The sequence below is a fragment of the Polyodon spathula genome, chromosome 16 (genome assembly GCF_017654505.1).
Source record: "Polyodon spathula isolate WHYD16114869_AA chromosome 16, ASM1765450v1, whole genome shotgun sequence".
Classification (NCBI taxonomy): Eukaryota; Metazoa; Chordata; class Actinopteri; order Acipenseriformes; family Polyodontidae; genus Polyodon; species Polyodon spathula.
Window position 1 is genome coordinate 16,632,937 of NC_054549.1, and position 13,272 is coordinate 16,646,208.

The window sequence follows — 13,272 nt, forward strand, 5'->3', positions numbered from 1 at the left end:
AAAGGACTTGAAAAATGATCTAGTCTCCAATTCAAAATGATGGATTATTTGAATCCCATTGCCTCAGCAATAAGGACATGGCTATTTAACTTCTCTTATTACTTGCTACGACAACATCTTTGAAGTGAATGAATTCCTACTTGACAGGGCTCGGAGCAAATGATGGCAATCCCTCCACTTATAAAGCAATTCCTATCCCAAGATCCTTCTGAACTCTCCTATGAGGAAACGCTATGAAGGAAACCCAAAAGTAGCTTGGGTAACTGGGTGTTGCTAATAACAACCTGTAAAGCAAATGTGCACTGGAGCAGCTGTGACACTTTATAACGGAACCTTAGAACTCTTCTGGACTATTGCAAGCTGGTTACTGACAAACCTGCTGAATATAATGGCCTGGTATTCCATTCACCATTCTGTGCTGGGTGATGTCATGAACAATACTGTATAACCTTCTCTGTGACCACAATGTGACCTTTAGCTAGCCGTCTGGAGGAAGGGCGGTCCGTCTAGCCACGGATTCCCGAGGTTTCATTTCCCCTGCTAACCTGGTTTGTTTTTCCTTTCCTGAGTGCTAACGGACCATGCTGGCACCAAAGCGAGCGAGGACAGGTGGGCCGAATGGCCTTTTCTCATTCTTGAATTTCTTATGTTCTTATGAATGCTAAAGGTAAACACTAGTGACGGGCACCAATATTGACATTTTGATACGATATCGAAATTGTTCGATAATAAGAAATAAAAAATAATAATAATGTCTGCTTGCATATACTTTTTATTGCTAATACTGCTAAAAATACAAAACGTAGTGTAATCAAGCTTATTTTATATTAAGATACAAGCAGCCCTATACATACCAATCATTGTCAGTCTTGCAGGCAAACGCCACACCCACAAGTATTATTTAACCATTTTATTCCATTGACTGGCGTTTAGGTACTAAACGGTACTTGCACGCTGCATTATTTTGAGATATGCGCATGCATCAGCGGCTCATTGCATTTTGTCCATGTGACTACCTACGCTATTATTAATGTATTTTTTAAAATGTGAACTTTCGGTATTACAAATGAGATATACTTTTAAAACATCAAAACAATGTAAAATTCAGCACGACACTGTACTTAATACTTTTAGAGGTGTCGTGAGTCAGCATGGTACACAGAGCAGCTGAAGATTCAATTCCAGATTGGCTAGAAAATAAAAACCCCAAAGTCTGGGACTGTGCGAAGCAGAAATAAGTATTACATTAATAGAAACTTAACCCCAAACATCTTCCCTTCCCTCTCAAGCCAGAGAATTGGATTACGTGTGACATTTTGTTCACTTCCAGACACACCTCCCCTTGCACTGAGACACCTCTACAAGATAGTGGATGGACAGAGAAGTGTACTTCTCATAGAGTAGGATAGAGTAGCACATTAATGCAAGGAGCCAGTGTCTTACAGCATTCTCAAAACTTACTGTTGCTGCCTCCTGTAGATCTTTTTTTTTTTTTTAGATATATATACATAATCATGATATTTGTATCCGCATGTCCTGGGTCACACATCAGCTGGGTGATTACTCCTTAAAAATCCAACATAAAGAAAAGAAAAGTGTTTTTCGGAAGGGCTTTACTAGTATTGCACACTGTAATACGTTAAGGAAGAGAACTGGAAATGCAACTCCTGCTTGACAGTGGTGGTCTATTTGGAGAATGAGATGTGGGCTGTGTTTATTCACCTGGCCTGTCCGCTGCAGGGTGTGGCTGGTGCCCGTGATACAGGCTCTGCTGGCTCTGGCGGATGGCTGCGGTCAGGGGCAGGTCGGCCTGCATCACCCACTCCTGGTTGCCGTTCAGCAATGTCTCGGTGGGCATGGCCAGCGAGTGCCTCTTGGGAACATCCTTGGTCAGCGTGGCTAGAGACTGCTTCGCCTGCAGAGGAGAAACAGAACCAGAAATCAGCTCCAGCCCAGATCCAAAAGGAACAGGCCCCCATGTTACAAGAACTATTCATACCTACAAGGTAGAGACACAGCACTGTGCATGTATGCCTCTCTGCAGTCATGTGACTTTGTTACTAATCTTAGCATCTACAGTATATATTGTTCTGGTGTTGGCTAAAGCCCCTTTCACACAGACAAGTTATTACAGCTTAAAGCCAGCACTGAGTGGCATGTTGGGCTGTGTGAACTGCCTATACCGGCACACAGCCGACATGCTTTATAATGGATCTGAACCACCTTGCGAGTTAGCTCAGAGATGGCACAGACCGGTCTTAATGGCCTTTGTAAAGAGCTATGCCACACTGAAGTGCTACATTGAGCGTGGATTAAAAGACAACATCCCATGTGACTGTATACCAGGTGTACATATAAAAATGTTGTTCCCTTGCTCAAGTAGAGCATTGACACAAGCTCTTACGTTCTCTACTGCTGTTGTCTGTACAGCAGGAATCTCTCTCTCTTTCTTAACGGTACTGTAAACTCTTTTAAAATGCCTACAGTGTGCCTGAAGCTCCTGCAATTTGCCACCAAACAGGTTGTTATACTGTACAATATGATTGAAAATTAAACGCAAACAAACCGCAGCCAATCATGATCCCTTTAGCTATGTGAAAAGGTTATGACAAAGTTAGCATCTAATAAAATTACATGTTAAGTTATAAGGGAGGCTTGAGGTAATTCAGTGCCATCTTACAAGCACACGTTTTTGTTTATGAAAATATCAATACAATGTATCAGTCCACTGGGATTATTACCATGTCCTGTTCTACATTTTGGTACACTTTTAAAGACTAGAAGCAACCCAGTTGTTCTAAATTGATTGCGTTGCGTTCAGGTCGATAAAACAGCAACACAAGTAACTAATCAGCAGTGCCCTCCTGTAGCTGGATTGCAGTTCCAATCAGGGCCCTGCACTCTTCATCAGTGATGGCTGTGATTGTCATGATGTCCTGGCTTATTTTATAATAAGCCTGCTGCTATCTCCCCTGTTTGGAATGTCCAATTGCATTCCCTCGCAGCAGCAATTCCCCACAACAGCTCAGAAGCACTGAAGGTCTGTGGGCTTCCTGTGATCCCACAACCAACCCAATTACCTCTTTAGAATGGGGTGAGCGAGCTACAGAACCAGCTCTCTGGTGAGCTCACCAGGATGACCGTCCACAGTATCTTACACATTTCAATTTAGAAAACTGCCTAAAAAAAAAAAAAAAACTACCCTAATAGTGCAGAGCAGAGCAGGAACTGGAAACAAACAGCTTCCAGAGCAAAAGGGATCATGGGAACTGTACATTTATTTAAATATAACTATACTATATGACCTACATTCCTTGGGACACCAGTTTTAATGTTCCCACACCCACAACCATGCAGCAAGGTGCTAAAAGGGCAAAACATGTGATTCATCTACCAAATATTATCTTAATTTGAGTTAAAACAGAAAGATAGCTAACACAGAACTAACAGACTGACAGTCGCCAATTAGCAATCTAACATATTAAACCAGACAGAGAATGCTGTACGCAAGGCAGAGAAATGTCACTCCTTAAACATTGTAGACGGCAAGCAGTTCAAAACACATTGATCCTGTTATTAAATATGATTGTGTTTGCCCAATTACACTCACAGTTGCCAACATTAACCCTACTTCTGTCTGATCACCTCTTTCCCTTTAAGCTGGGCTGCTACGGGGGTTTTAAAGGCTGGAAACTAACTCAGAGTTAGACAAAGACACATTGGGCGATAGGTGATTGCTTTCTGAAACACTTTCTGGAGGTTACTAGAAATGAACTATTTCACTAGAGGCTAACATTGGCAGCTATGAGTGTGCAAACAAATGCATCTTCCTCAATCTCAGTTTTCCCATTCAGTGTTAATCATTGCGGGTTAGTAAACATGAAGACGTGCAAATTGTTCCCAAATTCCAACAAAGGATTAAAGAATCACAGGATGAACACCACACAAAGGGCAGGTGGTGATGGGTGTGCAGTGTGGCTCATTCTCATTCCGAACACCCCTGTATTCTACCCAGCAGTGCTGTGAGCAGGCTCTCTGTCTTACCGCCATCACCCTCGAGGGGGGCTCCTTCTCTGCGGAGCGATCAAACACACGATACTCCTTTTTCTGAGCCACACAGTTAATCATCTGGGGAGACAGGGCACACATACTGTAGGACACTGAAGAGCTGGGTGGGGGGCCCAGTGAACTGCCAGGCGATCAGCTTCAACGAGACCAGTCACTGCCAGCTAACCCCATCTCCTTTAGAGGGAGGTCTAAGAACATGCTTACAATCTAGGCACATTGAAGAGAAACTTTGTATTGGTCTGAAATGCCAGTTATTAAACACCTGCATTATTCTTTTTCTTTCGATTCTGTGTTTGAACTTGGAGAGAAGACAAGTGAGAGCCCGTCTGAGGCAACAGGGACGCTTCAAACAGAAAACATGTTTGTGTTTTCTCAGTACGCAAATTAAGCTTCTCATCTTACTTTTGAATCTATTTAAAAAACATTGCTGACAGCTTGTGTACTCCCCCTGTAACCAATGAGGTAACAGAGGGAAGGGGGTAAAACAACAACTCTGCAACAACAGATGTGGATCAGTTTTGTTCTTGGGTTCCACTGAAACCGTGCATTACTGAATCTGAAGTCTGCTAGGGGAGGCTTTGTGTGAAATAAATCAATACCTCACTACAGACTGCTCCTGTCTGTCTTGCATGTAGCTGAGCGAGTAAACGTGTTTCTCTAGAGGGCCACATTGTTTTAAAAAAGGATCTACTGTACACGGCACGGATCAAAAGTCACTTCATCCAGTTCAAGGAAACGAATCTGGAAGATTTCTGTGAATTTTAAACCATTTTTCCAATCCTTGACGAGGAGAAGAATGGCAATACAAACAAGCAGTTCTACAGGAAGGAATACGTTTCTGTATATCCCAGTACAGCTGTGGCCATAGGTTTTGCATCACCTATAGAATTAACAAATTTTGCTTCATAAAGTCGAATGAAACCTGCTGAATAATGTTAACATATTGAATTACATATCTCTTTGTAGTTTTCCATATACTTAACGGAAATCTAATACTGTACTACTATCATGGCTCTGGTAGACACTTGCAATATCATTTTGTAGTTTCCTTCATTACATGTTAAATAATAGATCATTACTATATATATATAATATATATATATATATATATATATATATATATATATATATATATATATATATATATATATATATATATGTAATTATGTCTCAATCCTAAATTCTAGGTGATGCAAAACTTTTGGCCATAGCTGTAGTGTCATCCAATCCAATCCCTCACCCACCCTGCATCTCTATAACTGGGGGTGATCAGCAAGAGCTGGGAATTGGCAACACATTTACTGGTTTCTAACTGCATAGCATGCTGGTATATACATCTCCAGGTCTGCAGCACTTCAGTTCATTAAAGAGTGTAAACAGCCATTATCAAAACTCTAATCCAAATCCATTTTCTTTTTTTTTTTACAGCCTGATGAACAAAATAGTGAAATTTTACACTTTGTAAAATAAAAAAAAGGTTTTGGACTACAGAATCATATTGTTATACCGCTTGAAGTGTTGGTTTTGCTTTTTTGCCTGCAGCAGTGCTAAAACTAAACTGAAGGTGGAATTCTAGAATTCAAAATCCTGGCCGTCATAATGTTTTACACTTTTGAACCGTAACTTTTGAAACGTATAGTGAAATACAAAAATAGTCCTGCCAGACTAGTAGTATTGAAGGAGGACCTTTCTACTTTTAAATGGTTCCTTGGGAAGTCATAATAAGCAGGTGTTACTGTACAAATGGGGCCGGTGCTTAATTGGCACACTCTGGCTGCAGTATGCTTGAGGGAGGGTGTCCACAGAACAGGTCCGGATCTCTTACCATGGCAAGCTCAGCCTCCAGCTCCTTGATCCTGTTCTCTTTCAGGTCCAGCTGCGTGCGTAGGGTGCTGGCGTGCTCCGTCGCCTCTTTGGCTTGCCGCCGGAGGTCCCACTTCTCTCGCTCCAGCAGATCCTTCTCTTTTGCCAGGGCTTTCACTGCATCTTCACTCTCCTGAGGGACAGAGAGAGAGAGAGAAATCAGCCAACAGCAGACATGTTCCATCAACGGGAAACATTTACCTGCAATTAACTGCCGTGTCTGCTCTGTGATATAGAGTTATGGCTGTTTGCTTTGGGGGTTTGTTTTACAGGGGTGCACAGATTACCATAATATACCAGTCTCTCTTTAGTCTTTCATGAAACAACAGGCATATGTTGTCCTACTTAATGCTGTCTTTAAAACATACTGGATAACTGCCTGAGTTGAAGGTAATCACATCTACAGTAACACCTGCCTTGGTTCACTTTCTTACAGCAAATCAAAAAGACCTCTGGAGATAAGAGCCCCTTTTTGGAAAAAATAAAAACAAATAACACTGTTAGAAACATAACAGACTATGAAAACAGTTCTACAGCATATGCAGTGATACTGAAGAAACCCTTTTTTGCACATGAAAGGCATATCAAATAATTACACAGAAACAATATGCAATGCTTACATTTGGAAGTTGAAGTGACTGAAGGGCATTCAAACATTGAGTTCAAAGATGAAAAGCATGCTTGAGAATTTACCCTGCTGCACCTCAAATGACTGCTTTTTAAAATGGCAAGACCAGCCATCACATATCACATGCATTTGCATTCCAAGTCAATACCATCATAGATACTTTGTGTCTGAACTTCATACCTATACTGTGTGTAAGACAGGACAGGTTATTTATTTACTTGATAGACTGCACCTCCCAGCAAGGGCCACCAAGCACTGAGATTTTGCTTCAGTAAAAAAACGTCACCAATATCAGCACAGCCAGGGAGAACAGATGGAAGTGGTAAAGGTCTCTTCCGGAAACCTGTCAGTAGCCCACTTCTGCAACATAACGAGCCGTCAATCAGAATGCTACCCCATTAACACAGGAGCCTAACGACAGAGCCTGCTGTCTGATTTCATTTGGAGCTTGTCGCCTGCTGCTTCCCTTTAACCTGCCTCTCTCCTGATGAAGATTTCAAACCTGCCAGATCACAACTGGGTGTTCTGAGCAACCCAAAGCGACCCATCATCTTGAGCTAGTGCAGACTCAACACTCCCACCAAGCGCTCTGTGCTCCATCTATCTTGCTTCAGATGAAAAACTTTGCAGGTAATCAAAACCCTGATGATTTGGCAGATTACTGCGTCCCGCAAAATCAAATGTTCAAGGTCGTATTGACAAAGCATTTACCATGTGCCAAGTTAACACAAGTTTTTTTTTTTTTTTTTTTTGTCTTATCTGCACCCTTACTAGTTCTGTTACATTAGCAGGTTGTTTTACAGAAACTGCAATAGCAGTGCAGTGGGAAATGTTTTGTGAATATGGCTCTCAATGTCATACTAAAATGCATTTCTTTGAGCACTCTGCACTCAAATTTATCATACGCAAGTATGCATACGCACAGAATGGTGCCTCAATCTCAAAATACATCTAAGGGTATAAAATGTGTGCAGAAATCAACAACTGTGTCACTGTAACCCAAAGAGGTATAGTCTGGAGAAGACACAGGGAAGTCACCCTGTTTACCACGTGGAGTGTAAGACAGACAGACAAGACACATTTTGAATGAAGACCCTAAAGAGCCACTGGTTGTCTGTTCTTTGTTTAGACTCTGCAGATGTACATTTAGTACTGCAATAAAAAGGGGAGGCGGAAAATATCCCCCCTCATCGCACTTCTTTTTGCCAGCTCTTACTTTTCTGTGCTGCTCGTAGTTGCGTATAAAGTCCCGCAGCTGCTCCTCACGGCTCTCCAGAGTGGCGTACAGCTGCTGCATCTGGTTCACCAAGTCCGCTTTCTCCGCTTTCAAGCGCTTCCTGTCTGCCTTCATGGCTGTGAACAGTAAAACAATGTGAACATTTCAGAACATGAAGGGAAATAAAGCATGACAGGAGTTATACAGAATAGCCACTGAAACGTTCAATAGATCTTGTAAACAGTCAGAAATATAATGATATATGGCCTTATTCATATACCGCGTAATGAGTTATTGCATTTCATGAATAGACTGTAATGTTTATTAAAGTATTCTAGACTGGTGTTGGCTGCTTCAGTTTTGCCTCAGAAGTGTGTGGAGTTTATGGGTGAGTACTAAAGATTGCTGGGAGTCACGGGATTCTTAGCAGCCAGAAAATCATATAGCTTCACAATGCAAGCTCAAAAAAATAATACTTCATGAACAGCACTGCAGTCAAGGTATAATGGTAATACATTCATTTATAAGCTTTGTTTATAGGTGCCTAAATGAGATGACTATGTCAAAGAATCTATTAAATATGAGAAAAAAAAGTAATCATTAAATAGCAGAAAGCAGTCTTTATCCTGGCATTTTAGATTGTATGTATGTATGTATGTATGTATGTATGCAATGACTTAATTCTTGTCTTCAGTAACTCAAGCAGCTGCAGTATGGCTCATGCTCATTACTCAAATGAACCCCAGTAATTGAACGACATTCAGCACATAAAACTGGGAAGCTCGCTGTAACTTTCAAATGAAGTTGCGAGCATACAAGGACACCTCACTCTGCAGTCCACAGTACACAGTTCACTGGTTACTGAAGCACAGACGGTACACGAAAGCCAAGCCATTGCTATAAGAGGCAAAGGATTCCAGGGTCAAAGGATTACCAGAACCATTTCTGTAGTTAAGCCCTCACTCTATTGCTGTTTATCAGATGTATACCTTATGCATACAGAAATAGAACTGAATCCATGACTGAGCTTTAAAACCACGATAAACATTTTGTACTGCACTCAACTGCTATGCCACATAACCTCCCAGTCTCTTAAGCTCTGACCACAACACCACACTGCCTCTCAGCTATGCATTTCTAAACAGTAGGCCACACCGAGTGCTCAGCTCCAACAAGTGAGCCTCAAAACTATCCAGTCTCTCAGCTATAATTCCAAGCAAGCCACTCAATGCATCCCAGCCTCTTAGCTGGAACTTTAAGGCCACACTGCTTCCAGTTCCTCTTGGATGGAGTTTAACTTAATTGACAGATTAGCACAGCCAGAGCCTTGGGGGGAGGGTGGCGGGCAGACGTGAGCCTGTTGTGCTCGGAGGAAGCAGGTTTAAAATGTGTCTCTCCTAAAAACGCAGCATTCAGATCTGGAACAGAGTCCCTGGACAGCAGGAGATGACATCTTTTAAGTGACAGACTCGTTACCATGCAGGTATTTAGGAGTGAAAAACAGGTGCTGAGAAAAACACTTACTCATCTCCAGGGAGCTCCGTACTTTACTGCACAGTGCACACAAATTGCTCAGTCCTCAGATTTGTTTCAGCAGCAATTCAGTATTAAAAACAACCATGGTAATACAATTAGACAAAAGTTTCAATGACAACTTCATCAAAGTCTTTCAAAAGCATTGAAAGCTAGATGGCCCAGTAGGAAGACAAAGCAATATGAATTTCATATTTCCTTGCTGTCTCTGCTTAGCCCCTGCACGGCTGTTTTTATTGATTGCCTCTGGGCCTGTCATAAAACACTGAGTGAGTCACAATAGAGCTCTGGACGCTGTGCTGAAATGTGATATTGCATTATTTATTTATACGGTGAAAGACCGCAATACATTACAGAGAAGAAACTATTTGTTTCCTTCAACAAGCTTAAGGAAGAGATTACTGAGCTTTGATATAGAGAAGAAGCTCTTGCTACCGCAAAGGCCTGCAGTTCACAGATGTGAATATGAATGATTTGTTTGTTTATTTTTTATTACTGTAGCCCAGCGAGGGTATGAAAAAGAAAATGAAATGTTTCTACCCTGAGGTAATTCTACTGATCTGGAGATAACCAAAGTGTTATGTCAAGATCCTGAGAACCATAAAACCATTGTAACATTACTTTATAAGCTAAACTATCCACCACAAGATCACTATTGTATTTTTAAATTAGTAAATGATTCATATGTAAATGAACCTACAGGGTCTTTTTATACAGTTTGGTTTATTAAACCATATGTTGCCGTGTCCCTGGACAGATTTACAGCCCTAGTTTTGACATGAATATCTCTATGAAAAGAACAGTTTTTGACTTCATAACTCTACAGAGGTGTTAAATCCCAGCAGAGGATATATAATTTCCCATAGTTTTACCCCAATATTAGAAAACAAGAATATATTCTGATGACATTCATGAACCAATAATCTTAGCCAACATTGTTGAAAATGAGGCCACACTACTCATGGGAATAAGCCAAACAGTGAGACTGGAACATTGAAAAATGAAACTCTCAGCCCAGAGAAGAGTCATTGAAGCCCTTGGGGCCGCGCATGGAACTGTGATGAAAAAGACATTCTCTTTTTGGAATGCTCCTGTTATCACTGCGATACTTGGTTTATTTGTTCTTGTGAATATACTAAGCCAGTGGTTCCGGACTGACAGTGAAGAGGATCACAGCAGTGATCCAAGTGATTGTCTAATGAACATTACGGAATTTAAGAAAATTGAAAGTTTTTTTTTTTTTTTTTTTAAGGGTTCTGAACTAATTCTTCTACCTTCCTTCTTTCCTGTATGCCACATCTCAGTAATTACAGTGCTTTGCTACAAATTAAACCGGGCGCGTGTCTTATCTGGTTTACTGAAACAAACTCAGCAAAAAGAAAAGATTGGAATGACTTTTGTTAACAATATCAGTTGTATTTTACTACATCAAATGTGTAAATAAATAAACATTAATATGTACAGTTAATCCTGTGTCTTAACTGGAAGCACTAACTAACTCTACAGAAGGATGACTAATTAAATAATTTCCTTATCTTCATAAAAAAAAAAATACATACAAATTAATGACATCACAGACAAGATAATACTGTTCTGTCTTCTGGTTGAAATAGTTATATTTACAGCAATATGCTGCCAAAAGCCATTTTCTTATTAGGAAAAAGCTTCTTCTGTAGCTATGGCTGATGCTGTTTCTGCTTCAGATCTCTAGATGTTAAAAGGCTGTCTCTGAACAGTGCATAGTAATTTAACAAATCCACCTCTGTCACTGTTACTGTGATCATATAATTTCTTTATACACAAAAAAAAAAACAATTTTCTACCTCATTAGAAAAAAAAAAAGACAAAAATCAGTAAAACTTTCAGGTTGAAGTTTGAAACGCATTTATTGAAATGGCCTATAGGGGGAGCCCCAAGGTTCCACCCCACGTTCAAAGGAGAAAGTACGGTATCCTTGAAAGAACAGTGCTTTATGTTATACAGTATTAAAAAAAATCCTAATAACAAAGTCAGGACTTCTTAGAGCCAAATTCACCAGATTAAAAGGGCCTCTGCTCACAACATGAGGAAAGATCTGGTGGCAATATCCACTTTGGGACTAATCTGTCATTCCTGTCAGGCTGAGGAAATGCTACCCATTATTTAACAACATACTGTACAATCTCTATTTAGGATGTTTGTAAACCATTTACAGAATTAGAATCCCTTTCTTGAAATATACATCAGATTGGGAGCCTGCCCACATTACAGAGCATAGCTAGAGGTGACATCAATATAAGCTTGTAAATTATTTTTTTGCAAAAAAAAAAAAAAGAACAGGAATTCTTACACACCTAAAACCAACATGTGTGAAACAAGGATCTCCATGTAAAAAATAACAATCCCCCTGAATTGCCACAAAGTGATGGAGTCTTTGAAACCTCTATTCATAGTGAAAGAAAAAAAAAAACATTTACAAAACAAATCAACAGGGTAACTTAGTCTCAGGCATGTGGTTAAGAAGTCTTGTGGAAACATGGTGATGAATTGGTATAGGATGGAGAGGTGCCTTAATTAAATCAGTTGTGTTTAGCGTATTTATGTAAGTCGCAAGAGGGGACTTCATAAAATCAAACTATAGATTTTTATAGCAGAATGGAGTGTTTTATTAGGTGTCGACTTCTCGTTCAACATTAACCTAACCCTCTTCTACAACTGGAGTTCATCCAATTCTAGACAATTTAACAATACCACTTTTTTTAAATAGCTAGATGGCATTTAACAGTGCAATAACCTTTAAAACACATTCAACGTAAGTAGTTAAAATTAGTTGAAGTTATTGCATCCATAACTATTTAGCCATACCAGGCCATGTTTCTTGGAATGTAATTTGTCAAATTGTATAAACTTGCTTGGTATTGGAGAATAGCATAGGTTTGTTAAACAGAGGTCTACAGCTTCTAGAATTCTGCACATATTGATCAGCTGTAACAGACCTGTCTTGACAAGTCTAACTAATGCCTCCTCCTACCCTTATTTGCCTTTGGGTCTACAGTGACCAGGTCAACACCTGAGGGGTGAGCAGAAATAAATCTCTGGGTGTACACCAAAGAGCTCTGACCTCAACTGCCAAATTATTGATAACATTGTGAGTTTGCAGACTGTGCCTGTGAAACGAACGCTGCTGCTCTAGATGGGAGTGTGGAAAACAAACGCCAGCCACTCCAGGACAGCCCTCTCCCCATCTCCTCTGTGAAGCAAAGGCCCCTCTGAGCAGCACTCCACAGCCAATGCAAAAAACCACTTCAGCTGGGAACTCGGCTCTCTTGCTAGCTGAAGAGATTCTTTCCTATTGGGTTTATCTGCCTGAAACGCCACCCACAATCCTGATGCCTGAGTAACCAGAGTACTGTGCATTGTCGGCATTTATTTTACTACAAAGCACCTTACAAATAGCTATATTCTGAAGTGGTATTGTCATAGTTGAAATAATAATGAATTCAAGTGATGCCCAGTATCTTTTTTTGACACCTACATGAGTTTAAAAACAAGAACATGTGTTTTCACCATTGGCAAGGAGCTGTAAACTCTATACCTGATGGAGTGTGCACTCAAGACTCCTGAGAGAGGAAATAGAGCTAGCACTCAAACACATGACAAGGGAGCTTAGTTATCCATATACAGAAAGCCACAGGAACTGGAGGGTTGGAGGAGTAACATTTGTTGTATTGTTATTGATGACTTGATTATTGGACACTAACATTCAGAACATTTTTACAAAGGCTAAAAACACAATTTAACTATGTGCATAATCCTTTAGAACAACTTTGAAAATAACTGACACAATGTATATATAAGTATTCATAACATGCTGTCACAACATTTAACCATAATGCTGTAGAAATGTTATCAAGTAGATTTCAGTAAAATTACAGTAAAAGTGTTGAGGGCTTCGAGTCACAGAACTGCCCTTAAAGATGCTAGT

At 40.2% G+C, this 13,272-nt stretch overlaps 1 protein-coding gene across 7 annotated transcripts in view; it reads right to left on the bottom strand.

The window, feature by feature from the left end:
- Positions 1 to 13,272, bottom strand: part of LOC121328580 (kazrin-like) — a 295,129-nt gene that overhangs the window by 34,689 nt on the left and 247,168 nt on the right. For 5 of the 7 annotated variants that reach the window (XM_041273346.1, XM_041273348.1, XM_041273349.1 and 2 more), the window contains 4 exons: positions 7,776 to 7,912; positions 5,894 to 6,064; positions 4,045 to 4,128; positions 1,723 to 1,915 (listed from right to left, as the gene is read on the bottom strand). In XM_041273346.1, the coding sequence (XP_041129280.1) occupies positions 1,723 to 1,915; positions 4,045 to 4,128; positions 5,894 to 6,064; positions 7,776 to 7,912 (585 nt within the window). The remainder of the gene's footprint in view (positions 1 to 1,722; positions 1,916 to 4,044; positions 4,129 to 5,893; positions 6,065 to 7,775; positions 7,913 to 13,272) is intronic. The other 2 variants (XM_041273347.1, XM_041273352.1) reach the window with 1 other exon arrangement.